This window comes from Nelumbo lutea, chromosome 3 (genome assembly GCF_056320005.1).
Source record: "Nelumbo lutea isolate HS-2025 chromosome 3, American lotus-T2T, whole genome shotgun sequence".
NCBI classification, from domain to species: domain Eukaryota; kingdom Viridiplantae; phylum Streptophyta; class Magnoliopsida; order Proteales; family Nelumbonaceae; genus Nelumbo; species Nelumbo lutea.
The window spans coordinates 6,491,802-6,505,124 of NC_142686.1; the positions used below are offsets into that span (position 1 = coordinate 6,491,802).

Here is a 13,323-nt window from a genome sequence, read left to right on the forward strand (position 1 = left end):
ATTGATTTGAGCAATTGAACTGTTTGAACCGTTCAACAGTTTTGATTATTTTTTATTTTTTGTCAGAATGGTCCAACCATTCGATTTAAACAATCGGACCGTTTGACCCAAGAACTAGACCCCTGATTGGTTCATTCTCCGGACCGATTTTAAAAACCTTGAATTATTGTGACAGACGGTTAGAGTGGGATTGGTATCTCAGTAGGATTAGTTTAAAAAAGGGGACAGTGTACATGCACCGGGAGATGTTTCCAATGTGCATATGCACGAGAAACGTGTGCAGAGATTTTGGTTGCAGCCTGCATGAAAGGTGGAAATGAAATTAATGATTCCCTCTCACCCTCTGCCTCTGGATACCGGGCATCATCCAACATTAGGTGGTAATTTATTAATTTGTCGGGCTTAAAAGGCCAGGCGCAAAATGTAATAATATGAGAATTGAAATCAGCCTTTGGTTCAAATGGAAATGGAAACGAGAATGGAATGAGATTTCGTTCCCAGGAAAAGAGGGAACGACATTTCAGATACCGTCCAATTAATCGGTTGGAACTAAAATATGGATCATTCTGATTTCAATTTTAAACCCATACTCCCATGAACTAAAAAAGGACTGGAGTCTTTATTTATTTATTTATTTTGATAGATTATAGATGGGATAGAATACGGGACTTTTTGCAAAATAAATGACAAAATTTGGTAAATTTACAAATAGGCGATAGTACCCACCTTTACGTTTCCTGATCAAAACCCCTTCAGCCCTTTTTTTGTGTTTGGTAAACAACTATTGTGTCTAGAATGAAGATGAGCTATAGAGGAAGAAGTCTGTAAATTGTGATCATCAGATGGATTCAACGGTGGCACCAAAACTGTTTGTCCTAACTATGCAGCTTTGTAAAGCTCAAAGTTGCTGCTCTCTTCTACAATCATTTTCGCAGAAGACTCTCCGATAACAGATAAAATCGATTGAAGAAAAACTCGGATACGGGTAGATCTGTTCAATGCCCCGGACAGGCTTCAACATGCAAATGACACCGCGGGCTTGATCTCGGGCCAAAAAGCTTGGCCTGCAATAATCTCGAGCCGGGTTTAAGATTTGCCAAAATAGCCCGGCCCAACCTATAGACTAAACTCAAAAGCCCTAATATCTTAACCCTTCTCATTCATCTCTTTCCACATTTTTTGTTAGCCGAACTGCCCAGTGCCGAACCTCTCTTCTTTTCATATCCTCTTCACACTCTCAAGCAGCCGCAAAACCGGTGAACATTCACCAGCGCAACAACTCTGGTAGACCAGCGGTGCATCATCTCTCTCTCTCTCTCTCTCTCTCTCTCTCTCTCTCTCTCTCTCGTTCCTCTTCTCACTTCTTCTCTTTCAAATCTCAAACACCGGCAAGGCAGCGAACATAGGCACTGGCCGAGGTGGCGGTGAATCTTCTCTCTTTCTCTCTCATAGGTGCAAACTCAGCACTGATGGTGAGTTCTTTCTTCTGTTAGGTCGGGCTTCGGGCTTTTTATTAGGGCCGGACTTGGAGAGAGAGAGCGAGAGAGAGAAGAGGCTTGCTCCACAGCCTTTGTTGTGGCGTTGCAAGGAAGGAGAAAATGAACAATACCTTTGGGTTGAGTCTTGTCTCACTTTTTTTTGAGAATATTTAAATGTATTAAAACCCCCCTTCCAATTTGTGTTTGTGTTGTTTCTCTCACTTTTTCTTCTTCTTTTTCATGTGTGAGCAAATGTCTGCTCAAATAACTACTACTAACCTTACTACAATAGCTAAAATATTTTCTACATTTTTGTCAAATTATTCTTTTTCTCTTCCCCTCAATATCCTCTACTTTAAATATTTTTCAAACTGGGCTACTCAACTTAGAGGCCCTCTTTTTCTTTCCCCTAGTATCAGTACTAGGGGTGAAAGTTCCATCAATATCAATAGCATCCATATCGGTGCTAACACTACTATGATGCGATTGAATATCGCTGACAATGAACATGTTGGGGAATTGGTTTTAAGAGGATCATTTTTTTTAATTCTAAAAAATAAAAAATTAATTTAATTGGACTTACTCAGATTGTCAGTTCAAAATTCCAACTTGATTTCAATAGTTAAAATCTTTCAACTCCAAGAGTCCAAGTCTCCCAAATTGCTAACTTGAGATACTTGAGCTAGTTAAACAAGCATTCTTCTTGTTGAAACTTCAATAAAGTTGAGAATTGGAGAATCAAACAATCAACCAATCAGAGTTCACTTAGATTGCAGAGAATGTATGAGAGAGAGAAAAGAGATTAAGAGAAATGTTGAATTGGTGTGATGAGAATGGTGGAGGATAGAGCTATTTATAGGAATTGAAAATAATTCAACTGCCCAAAATACTAAAAAAACTAGTTTTTTTTAATTGTTGGGAAGGGTATTTTGGTTATTGTAAAGTTATTTAAAACTTTACCAAAAATGCCCCCATAAACTAGTTTTTTATATAGTTGTTGGGGGCATTTGTGTCATTTTTTCTCCCTCCATAACCAAAATACATAAATACCCCCTATATAGCTATTTATAGCGGTTAGGGGTATTTATGTAAAAAACCCCCCAAAAAAATTGAAACTAGCTGTTGGGGCCTGCAGGCTGTGTCGTACTGGCCTATGACAGATCGTGCTGCATGTCGTGCTGCGGGTTGGGCTGTGCCGGCTCGTGGACTTCAAACCCCAGGCCCAGCATGACACAAACCATCGTGTCGAGCCTAGCACAGCTCACATGCCATCGTGCCATGCCGGGCCGAGTCATTCCAAAGTTGGGCTAGGCCGCCCATGGCCCAATCCTGATTTACACCTTTAAATACAAAAGACAACGAGTTGTAGAAAAGAATCTTTTTTCTGGCATTGTATTTTTGGCAGCTCGTTGCAATACAACCTTTGCGTTACGTGAATAGTAAGATAGAAAAAGGGGCTCTTCTCTCGTTATCTTTTACAGCTTGGTCACGAGTTTCTCACAAGTCCGTTTGTCAAAACTCTTTGAATTTTTGGTAAAAATTCGGTTCGCATGAATATAGAGGAGGAAGATGAGTAACATTACCAATGCCCTTATTTGATATTTTTTCAAAAAAACTATTTCATTCTAGTTATTATATGAAAAATGTTATTTTTATTGATATTAGGGGCAACAAGTAGCCCTTATTGGCTAAAAACCCTTCTTTTTTAAACCTTGTTCGGCATTGGTGCCTTCTCAGTTACAAGGAGAGGAATTAGAAGATAATACATATAGTCAAGGTAACGTCTTCTAGTAACTAGGTACTAAGAAAATAATCAATAATTAAGAGTCTAAATAATGGTTTTGATATTTAAAAGAGAGAAATAATCTTGGTATCAACAAAAGGAATGAAAATGAGCAAAATTACACGTAGTGGTAAGCGATCAAATCTAAAAGCAAAATTGACAGCAATAATTATTAGAAGCCATAGGACTTTCGCCCTCTTTTGTGAAAACTCATTGTCTAAACAAGAAGTTAGGTGTTTTGGCCCTAACAAGGCGAGCTAGTGTTCATGCATGAAAATTATTTTCTAGTCAAACAATTATTTTCAAAACTTATCTTTGCACCAACCCCTAATATATCCTCACCCACCCGGTTGTCGAATTATGCCATACTGTCTTTTTTTAAAAAACATGTTTTAAGAATCGATCTCATTTACTTCGCATGATCCAAAATTCATTTAGCATTTTCAAAACTAGTTTTAAATAAATATTTATGCATTCGTCTTATATCTTGAAACTCTTTAACATGTTTCTTGCAGGCTTGTTCTACTAGACTCGGCATAGCCTCCGGACTAACACCCCGGTTGTAATAAGCATTGGCAACCACAGGAGCTTGTTGCATACCCTAGTAACCCCAAGAAGGCCCTAACAATCCCAGGTGTGGTCTTACATACCCTAAAAACCCCATAAAGGCCCTAGCAATCCTAAATACGAACTTACATACCTTAGCAATCCTAGACACGAGCTTACATACCCTAGCAACCCCAAGAAGGCCCTAGCCACCACATGCGCAATGTTACATACCCTGACAATCCCAGGCGCGATATTACATACCCTGGCAAACCCAAGCACGATTTTACATACCTTAGCAACCCTAGGAAGGCCCTAGCAATCCTAGACATGATCTCACATACCCTAAAAACCTAGGTGCGGTCTTATATACCGTGGCAACCCCATACGCCATCTTACATACCATAGCAACTCCAGGCGCCACCTTACATACCCTAGCAACCCCAGGCGCCACCTTACATACCCTAGCAACCCCAGACACGATCTCACATACCTTGACAACCCCATAAAGGCCCTGTCAACCCCAGCTGCAATCTCACAAAGCCTTGGTAACCCAAAATATTGCACATTACTTATGAAGCTCTGGCTAACTAGTCTCAGGCACTAGGGATTTACCTTATCTTCCCTATATCACAAATAGACATAAAAATTGCTCAAGAACTTGGCACTAGTATGTTTCAAAATTGTTTGCTATAATCAAACAATTGCTCAAGAACTTGGCACTAGTGAGCTTCGACACTGTCCATCTCATGCAAAAACTAGCAAGGAAAGCACTATTTTCAATTGACCATTAATCTTTCAACACATTAACCAAACTGCGTGACTATATATCCCATATATAGTTCAAATAAATGGTCAATGATATTATCATTACAAGAATATTAGTATGTTGCAACAAAACAATCACAACAAATGCTCAATTCACATTGCAAGAGCATTAGTATGTTTCAAAATTTTACACACTAAATGGGGTGGGGGGGCTTCCTATCACCATTGTGCCATATTTCCCCCCTACTCGATACTTCACATACCAAAATGTAGAGTCCTAATACTTTAAAACTATCTTCGGACCTTTCTTATTTTTAGAAACCCACCAGCAACTCTATCAATGACACATCAATCATGACATACGTTTATTAACAACGTTGTGCAATCATTTGGACAGTTCAACAATATTTAACACGTATCAATGTGCTGGAGGTCCTATATACACATATACACCCTTCGACAAAACATGCTTAACCCAACCCTAGAAGAATTCAAATAGGGGGCTACAGACTTGACTCGATCTTTTCCTCTCTCGAATGTTTCTTTACAGAATACCTTCCATCAAGAAACAAGGGACTAACAATTCGATCTAATTTTTTTCATGCTTTTTGACAAAATGATTTTTGTCAAGAAGTAGGGGGCTGGCAGTTCAATCTAAAAAATCAATTCATTAAGCACTAAGAGTGAAAAATCGTAGAATCATCGGATTCATCCATCATAGCTCAAAGCTCACTAAGAAGAAAAGTTAACTTATGCTTATCGACAAGAATACTCTTATCAACAAGTCTTTATCACCCCAATTACCTTGTAGATATCAAAATAAGGCGACGGGCTCAAATCTAACAACACGTGGGAATCTCCCAGAACTTGCGATAGGCTTGATAACCACTGTAGATTTGCGATGAGCTTAATATCAACTGCAAAAAATTACGATGAGCTTAAAAGCTACCTGGGATTTGTGATAAGTACGGAAGGCCATCCAAGACTTACGATGAGCACAAAACACCTCTTGAGACACGGTGAACAATGGGCATTTCCTGAGACTTGCGATAACATCAATAATTAGATCTTGTCCTTTAACACGTGATTATTGGGAAACCCATAAGGGGACATAGCCTATACGTGCCACGTGATAATCATTAAGAGAAAAAAACTGTCTTTGGAGAATCACGTTAAGCATATGACAAAATCCCAATAATGCTCCCTTAATAAATGACATAAAAGAGGAAAAATCCCCTTTTAATTACAATCTTTTATATAAAAGTTCTCTTATGGACTTCGGAAGAATTGACCATCCACCGATTAGATATGGATAGTACAATATTTGTAAACATATTTGATTTTATTAATTCAACAAACCTTTTTTATTTTTTTGTGTAAAGTCCTAGAATATGAATCTTTTGGAAAAAGAGATGGAAACTTTTATTACCAAGCCTTTTTGGTACAAAATAGATACCCGTAAAATTTACCAAAGCACCTGGGGTCTTTTAGATGACAGTTGTGACTTGTGAGGACAATGGATGGCTGCAGTGCACTTGTTGAGCTCATCTAATTCGACTACCCCATTAATAACAACTCCATTGTTTTTCGTTTTGCTTGCGTAATCTTGAATTTAATGCTTGCTTACCCGTCTCTCCCTGGTTCTTACTACTACAGTACTTCCTACCAGGCTACCACCCCGTTCGTTCCAAAGCATGAGTGCTTGATTTGATCTCCTCGTTCCTCTGTGGCTCATCGCTTCTTCTTCCATTACCAAAGTCAAATGATCCAAGGCTTGTGGTGGTGGTTTGCCAATCTTAGCTAACCCGAACGACCCACATTCAATAACATTCTTCCCCAACGGTTTTGTCATTTAAAGGTCTCTCCCCATTCCGCAACACCCACTCCCACTTCCCTTATATCTAGAGGAGTCTTGTATCTCCACAGATACAAGATGGCTGTCTGTTTCATCGAGCAGCTCAAAGCTCAATCCTCTTGGGTTGTTCTGCTCTTGGTTTTCGGTTCCCTTTCTTTTTTCAAAATCGCTTTTGCTCTTCTCAAATGGGTTTACGTTACTTTTCTCAGGCCTGCTAAGAATCTAAAGAAATACGGCTCCTGGGCTCTCGTTACAGGACCAACTGACGGCATCGGAAAAAGCTTCGCCTTTCAGTTGGCTCGTAAGGGGCTCAACTTGGTCTTGGTTGGTCGGAATCCTGATAAGCTCAAGGAGGTTTCCGATGCAATTCAGGCGAAATTTGGCAAGACCCAGATCAAGAATGTTGTTGTCGATTTTGCCGGTGATCTTTCCGACGGGATTAAACGGATTCAGGAGTCCATTGAAGGATTAAATGTTGGGATTTTGATTAATAATGTCGGCATCTCATACCCATACGCAAGGTTTTTCCATGAAGTCGATGAACATCTCTTGAAAAATCTGATTCAAATCAATATTGAAGGAACCACGAAAGTCACGCAGGCTGTTCTTCCGGGGATGCTTAAGAGGAAGAAAGGCGCGATTGTCAATATCGGTTCTGGTGCCGCCATTGTCATACCTTCAGATCCTCTTTATGCTGTTTATGCTGCTACTAAAGCGTAAGTATTATTCTTTTCTCAGTACCTTCTGTGAGCTCTAGCTTGATCTGTTATTCACTTCGAATGGAAAGTCAAAGGATTTCAGTCAATGAGGCGATCCGATCCGTGGTTGCCATATGGCTCTGAATTGTGCTTAGAAACCTCAAAACTGTTCGATTAAATTCTCGAGTGGAGCATTCATGCCATTTTCCTGCTTCTTTTAGATCGCTTCTGTTTATAAGGATTTAATACTTTTCCTTCTTTTTTAATTTTATCATTCATAGTTTGCCATAGGCGAAACCGGAATTTCTTTTTCTCTTTGGGAAAATATGTCTCTGGTTTCAACTTGTTCATCATACGTTTAGGGTCGTTGCATTGGCTTGAGCTCCCCCGCCCCCCGGCCCGGTGGTTCTTCCCTTTTTAGTTAACGAAGGTATACTCGGGTAATTTCAGGTACATCGATCAATTCTCCAGATGCCTCTATGTTGAGTACAAGAAGAGCGGGATCGATGTCCAGTGCCAGGTATTCAGTTTGAATTTGATATTATTTCCTCAAATAGATATTAGCTGAATATTTGAACTAATAATTTTAAATTTAAGGTCAAGAATAACTGTGCAAATATTTTATCTGTTGAAGCTAAAATACTTGAAACTTGCTTGTATAAATGAAGAATTTGCATTCTATATTTTAATCAAAATAAACTTCAATCAGAGATTATTTTGGTATCATTATTTCTTTTTTTTTCTTCCATCAACTTGTCCATAGATTATTTACTTGCATATAAGAAATAAGTTGCTTTGTTATTTTTCTTCTTTTGGCGTTTGCATCTTTTTTTTTTTTGGTGGGTAAGTGAATAATGACTAGGCATGTAAGGGAATAAGAGGAACAAGTAAGGATTCCCAATATCTAATTAAGATTGGTGCACTATTTATAATTTTGGATTGTAAGTTCCCTATACTCATGCGGATAGAATGCTCTTTTATATGGGGTTTTATATTCCAAACAGTGTTCTGAAAAACATAATCATTTTGTTTGGCTATATAATCTTTCTGTACATCTTACTGTTGTATGTTACTTATAAAGTGTACCAATCTCATAAAATCACTACAAGGAACACTCCTAGTCACTGTGCACCACCACCGATGAGTATAACCTTCCCTGAGGAACTTTTGCAATTGAGTCTTTCACATTGATTTTGTTGTCGAATATTCAAGCATTCCCTTCTGTCCATGTGGTCCAAATCAGTGCAAGGGGTGTAGCCCCCCAAACAACCTTCCCATTTATACGAAGACCTTTCAGCTGCTATCTCCATAAGAAAGCTTCCATTTGTTTCTGGAAAACAAACTTGCATCCTACCCAATATCCTGGTCAACAACCTCCTACCCGGGTTACAATGCGGAATAAATGATCCACTGTTTCGATGCACTCATTGCACATGATGCATGTGACATTGTTCAACAGCTTACCCCTCTTCACCAGATTATCCACTGTAAGTCTTTTAGGACTGCTGTCCAGTGTCCACATTAAAAAGACAACCTTTAGGGGTGCCATGGTATGCCAAACTCTTGAGCTAGGGAATGCACCTCCTCCGGTATGAGCCATCTTGTTATAAAAAGATTTGGCTGTGAATTTGCCAGCTTTATCCACACCCAAACACTCCTGTCTGCTTTACTCCCAAGTCCTATCTGGTGTAACAGCATATATCTTCTGCAAAAAATCCACAATAGACCCCTTTTTTTGAGAGAAAGCAACTGTTATTCATTAATATGAAGAAATAGTACATAACACAATGTACCTCAGGAAGCATTACAGCAAAAAAGCCAAACATGTCTACATAGGCAAACATCTATCAGTATACAGAACATCCAAATGAGCGCCAGACTTAGTTGGACCATCTGCTAACGAGTTTAATTAACTTGGAATCCAATACAGATTTACATTCATGACATCCAGAATATCTCTAGGCTTAGACAAGTAGTGACCTAAGCTCCAAGGGCCACCCTTCTTTTCTCCTAACCAGTTAAAATTTGATAGTATTACAGAATTTCCTTCAATGGTCAGGAGACTACCTAGTTTTTGAAACTTCCTCTGAATGTGGGGTTCCATGACCCTGGTTCCCTGTAAAGGATAAAAACATCTGCAATGGGGGCCTCCTTGTTCTAGACTACCTCAAATAAATTAGACCATATCTCCTTTAGTCTTTATTTGGTTTGAGGGAAGATTTTGGTGGGATGTGATGCAATGAGAAAGGGGATATGGCATTCATAAAAAAAAAAAAAAAGAGAGAGAAAGGGGATATGGGTGGAAAATTTTCACATTCCATTGTTTGGTGCAAAAGGGAAAATAGTTGGAGCATCAGCCCTAGTAACAATTATAAATTAATTAATAATTTTAATATTTTATTAAAATTAATAAAATATATTAATTATTAACTTTTTTTAAATTAGTTAGTATTTAATATTAATAAAATAATAAAATTAATTATTTTATTAATTGTTTATTGGATAACTAACAATTTATGGTGACATGTCTAATATTAACTCCTAAAAGTACAACAGAGAAGGTGCTCTTAAACAAGTTTCCCCCTCCTTTCCCACTTTTTCATACCAAAATGGTGTGACTCCACTTCCCATCCCATGAACCAAATGCAGCCTTAGTGGTTGCTTATTACACAAAGGATCCATCCAAAATCTCATCCTAGCCCCATTACCTACTTCATACTTGATCCCTCCCCTTTGAATTTTGAATAAGATTTGTGTTAGCCTTTCAATAGAGCATAACCAAACAATTTACATAGTCATATAAATCATAGAGAAGTGAAAAAGATTATTTCTGTTTTTAGAACTTGTCAAAATATGAATATGAAAACAAATATATTAAAAATTAAATATATATGGAAAAGGAAAAAAATGATTCTACCCCATTTTTAATTCATAGCTAATCATGCTTTTTTTTTACTAGCAAAACTGAGAGAAAAGAAAGGGAGAGATTTAAGACATATTAGGTGCATTAATGATGAAGATCAAAGAGTCTTGGTAAAAGATGAGAAAATCAAACAAAGATGGACAAACTATTTTGAAAAATTATTAAATGAACAATAGGGAGAGGTTGTTAATGGATCTAGCAATACTAGTAGTGTTAAAGATAATATGTACCTTTGTAGAGTTAGATTTACTAAAGTAAAGTAGGCACCAAATAAGATGAAGAATTGTAAGGCATTAGGACCTAATGGAATTCCTGTACAAGTATGGAAAGGTATGAGAGAGGTAGGGTTATTATGGCTAACCAAGCTATTTAATATAGTGAAAGAAAAAGAAGATGCTTGATGATTGGAGAAACAATAGTGTGGTGCCTATGTTTAAGAACAAAGGTGATATAGAAGGTTGTAATAACTATCAGGGGATTAAACTTATGAACCACAATATGAAACTTTGGGAGAGAACACTTGAACAAAGATTATGACTTGAAAACAAGTGTCTTATAGAACCAATTTGGCTTTATGCCAGGGAGATCAACCATGGAAGTTATATTTCTTTTGAGGCGATTGATAGAAAAGTTCAGAGAGAAGAAAGATCTTAATTTGGTGTTCATTGATGTAGAAAAGTCATATGATAGAGTTCCTAGAGAGATAATATGGTTGGTCTTGGAAAGAAAGAGATTCAAAATAGGTGTACAGATCTAATTAAGTATATGTAGGGGGGGGGGGCAACAATCAATGTTAGAGCACTAGTGGGAGAGACTTCAGATTTTACAGTTAGTATAGGTCTTCACCAAGGTTCAACACTTATCCCTCATCTATTTGTACTGATCATAAATGAATTGACTAAACATATTTAGGAGAAAGTTCCACGGTGCATGTTGTTTGCGGATGACATTGTTTTACTTGATGAAACTAAAAGTACAAAATTAAGCTTATGGGCAAATGCCTTAGAAAGAAGAGGTCTTAAAATGAGACCGGATCTGCTCCTCACACATGGCGCCTCACACCGACCTCACAGACATCCCACCGTGCATTGGGAACATCTCCCACAATTCTCTTAAAATATCTTGGACTAAAGCATGGTATATGACATGTAAATTTAGTAATAATAGGAATGTAAATCAAGATACACTTGGGATTGGAGACCAAGAGATAACTCAGTGTGACCATTTCCGATACCTTGGTTTAATAATTCATAAGAAGGGAGAGATTGAAGAGGTTGATACCCAAAAAGTTAGAGTAGGATGGGCAAAATGGAGGGGGTGCATTTGGACTTTTATGTGATAAGCAAATACCACAGATTAAAAGGAAAGTTCTATAAAATAGTTGTAAGGCCAATTATGTTGTATGGAATAGTGTTGGGTAGTCAAGAGACAATATGTCCAGAAAATAAACATGGTAGAAATGCAAATGCTAAGATGAACGAGTGGGAAAACTAGAAATGGTAGGATTAAGAATGAAGTTTTCTATAACCTACAAGTAGCTCCAATAGGTGATAAAATGACAAAGTAGACTAAGATGATTTGGGCACGTGCATAGAAGACCACCAAATGTGCTAGTTAGAAGAAGTGATTTGTTTCACATTGAAGAGGCTAGAAGGGCTTGGGATAGACCAAAAAGAACATGGGTAGAAGTAGTAAGAAATTATTTAAGAACTAATAATTTAATAATGGATATGGCATTGAATAGAATGGATTTGTGAAATAGGATTCATGTAGCTGACCCCATATAGTTGGAAACTCGGGATAAGGCATTGATGGTGATAATGATTGAACTTTAATGCTATTTAATTTACTATTACTATTACTATTATTATTATTATTATTATTATTATTCAACAAAATATTACAGCATGATTGATATCATACGAAAAGGTAAAGAAAATGCGCACCAGTATTGGCTGTTACAATTTCTCTAACATTGGCAGGTTCTGTGGGTAGCTACTGGTCCTGGGAAATGTCCATTTGGTTGCTTCAAAATCTAACTGCTGCATGTGTAGTGACATCAGACTTCCATCTATTACTTCAGTTGTTCTCTTCAATATATATGTAATACCACTGGTGTCATCTAATTTATAGTTTTTTATATTTTAAGGTCTAAATCTTCTCGAAGGTATTAACGGGAATTTAAACAATTAATATCTGTAATAATTAAATAGAAGTTCTTTTTGCATTCCGCATTTAATTTTAGATACATCTTAGCCAATCCTATGTTTTCATTCATCAGTGTTCTCAAGGTCCTGGAACCTTGCTTCACGCCTCCACATTTTTAAACATTGGTTTTGGGTACCACGTATCCCACTGTTTTGAATCTGGAGCTCCCACATTCTAAATTTGGGTGCTCAGCTGCTGTGATATTTGGCACTTAAACAAGGAAATGTTGAAACTATTATTTGTTGGATTATAAATGCATAGTAGTCTTGATTATTTAGAAAGTTAGCAAATGGAGAAGGGATTCAAGACATTTTGATTTGCTTTGGTTTCTGTTTGATTTATTGTTGGGTTTTGACACAGATTCCCTTGTATGTGGCCACAAAGATGGCATCAATCAGAAGATCTTCCTTCTTTGTACCATCAACAGATGGCTATGCTCGGGCTGCCATGCGCTGGATAGGCTACGAACCACGATGCACACCTTACTGGCCACACTCTGTTCTATGGGGCTTGGCATATTCATTACCGGAATCAATCATTGATGCATGGCGTCTTAACTTCTGCCTTGGGATCCGTAAGAAGGGACAACTAAAGGAATCAAGGAAGGAGTAGATGGTGAATATTTTATTAATGTTTTGGGGAGATCAGCTAGTTTTAGCTTATAATTCTGTGAATCTAGTTTCTCAAAACTTAATTTATCTGTTACATTATCCTAGTTTAAAGAATTTTATTTTCAAAATCAAATTTGTAGTTGTTAATGGGTGTATTACTGCGACATACATACAGTAGCCCTTGCCCTCGATCATTATAACCAGTAGTTATGGCTAAAGGTTGTTTATTATAAATTACTATTTATTTATTTTATTTATTAGTAACCACCGTTTCAGTTCAGCCTATTTCAATAATTTATTTATTTTAATTTTCTTCTTAATCGTTTGTGAGCAAACATTACATTTTGTAGACAACTTTTTTACAGGTATGAATTGAACTCGTATTTTGAACGTTAAACATCCACAACCAATCAATTAATATTATCCAAGAGGAGCTCACGCGTTCAAATTGAA

General features: G+C 37.3%; 1 protein-coding gene across 1 annotated transcript; it reads left to right on the forward strand.

The window, feature by feature from the left end:
- The first annotated feature begins 6,096 nt into the window (after window positions 1–6,096).
- On the forward strand, window positions 6,097–13,150 carry LOC148862610 (very-long-chain 3-oxoacyl-CoA reductase 1-like). Its single transcript, XM_088981606.1, has 4 exons — window positions 6,097–7,146; window positions 7,579–7,648; window positions 12,620–12,902; window positions 13,001–13,150. The coding sequence occupies exons 1-3, from the start codon at window positions 6,509–6,511 to the stop codon at window positions 12,869–12,871; spliced, it is 960 nt and encodes a 319-aa protein (XP_088837732.1). The 5' UTR covers window positions 6,097–6,508; the 3' UTR covers window positions 12,872–12,902; window positions 13,001–13,150.
- The last annotated feature ends 173 nt before the right edge of the window (window positions 13,151–13,323 follow it).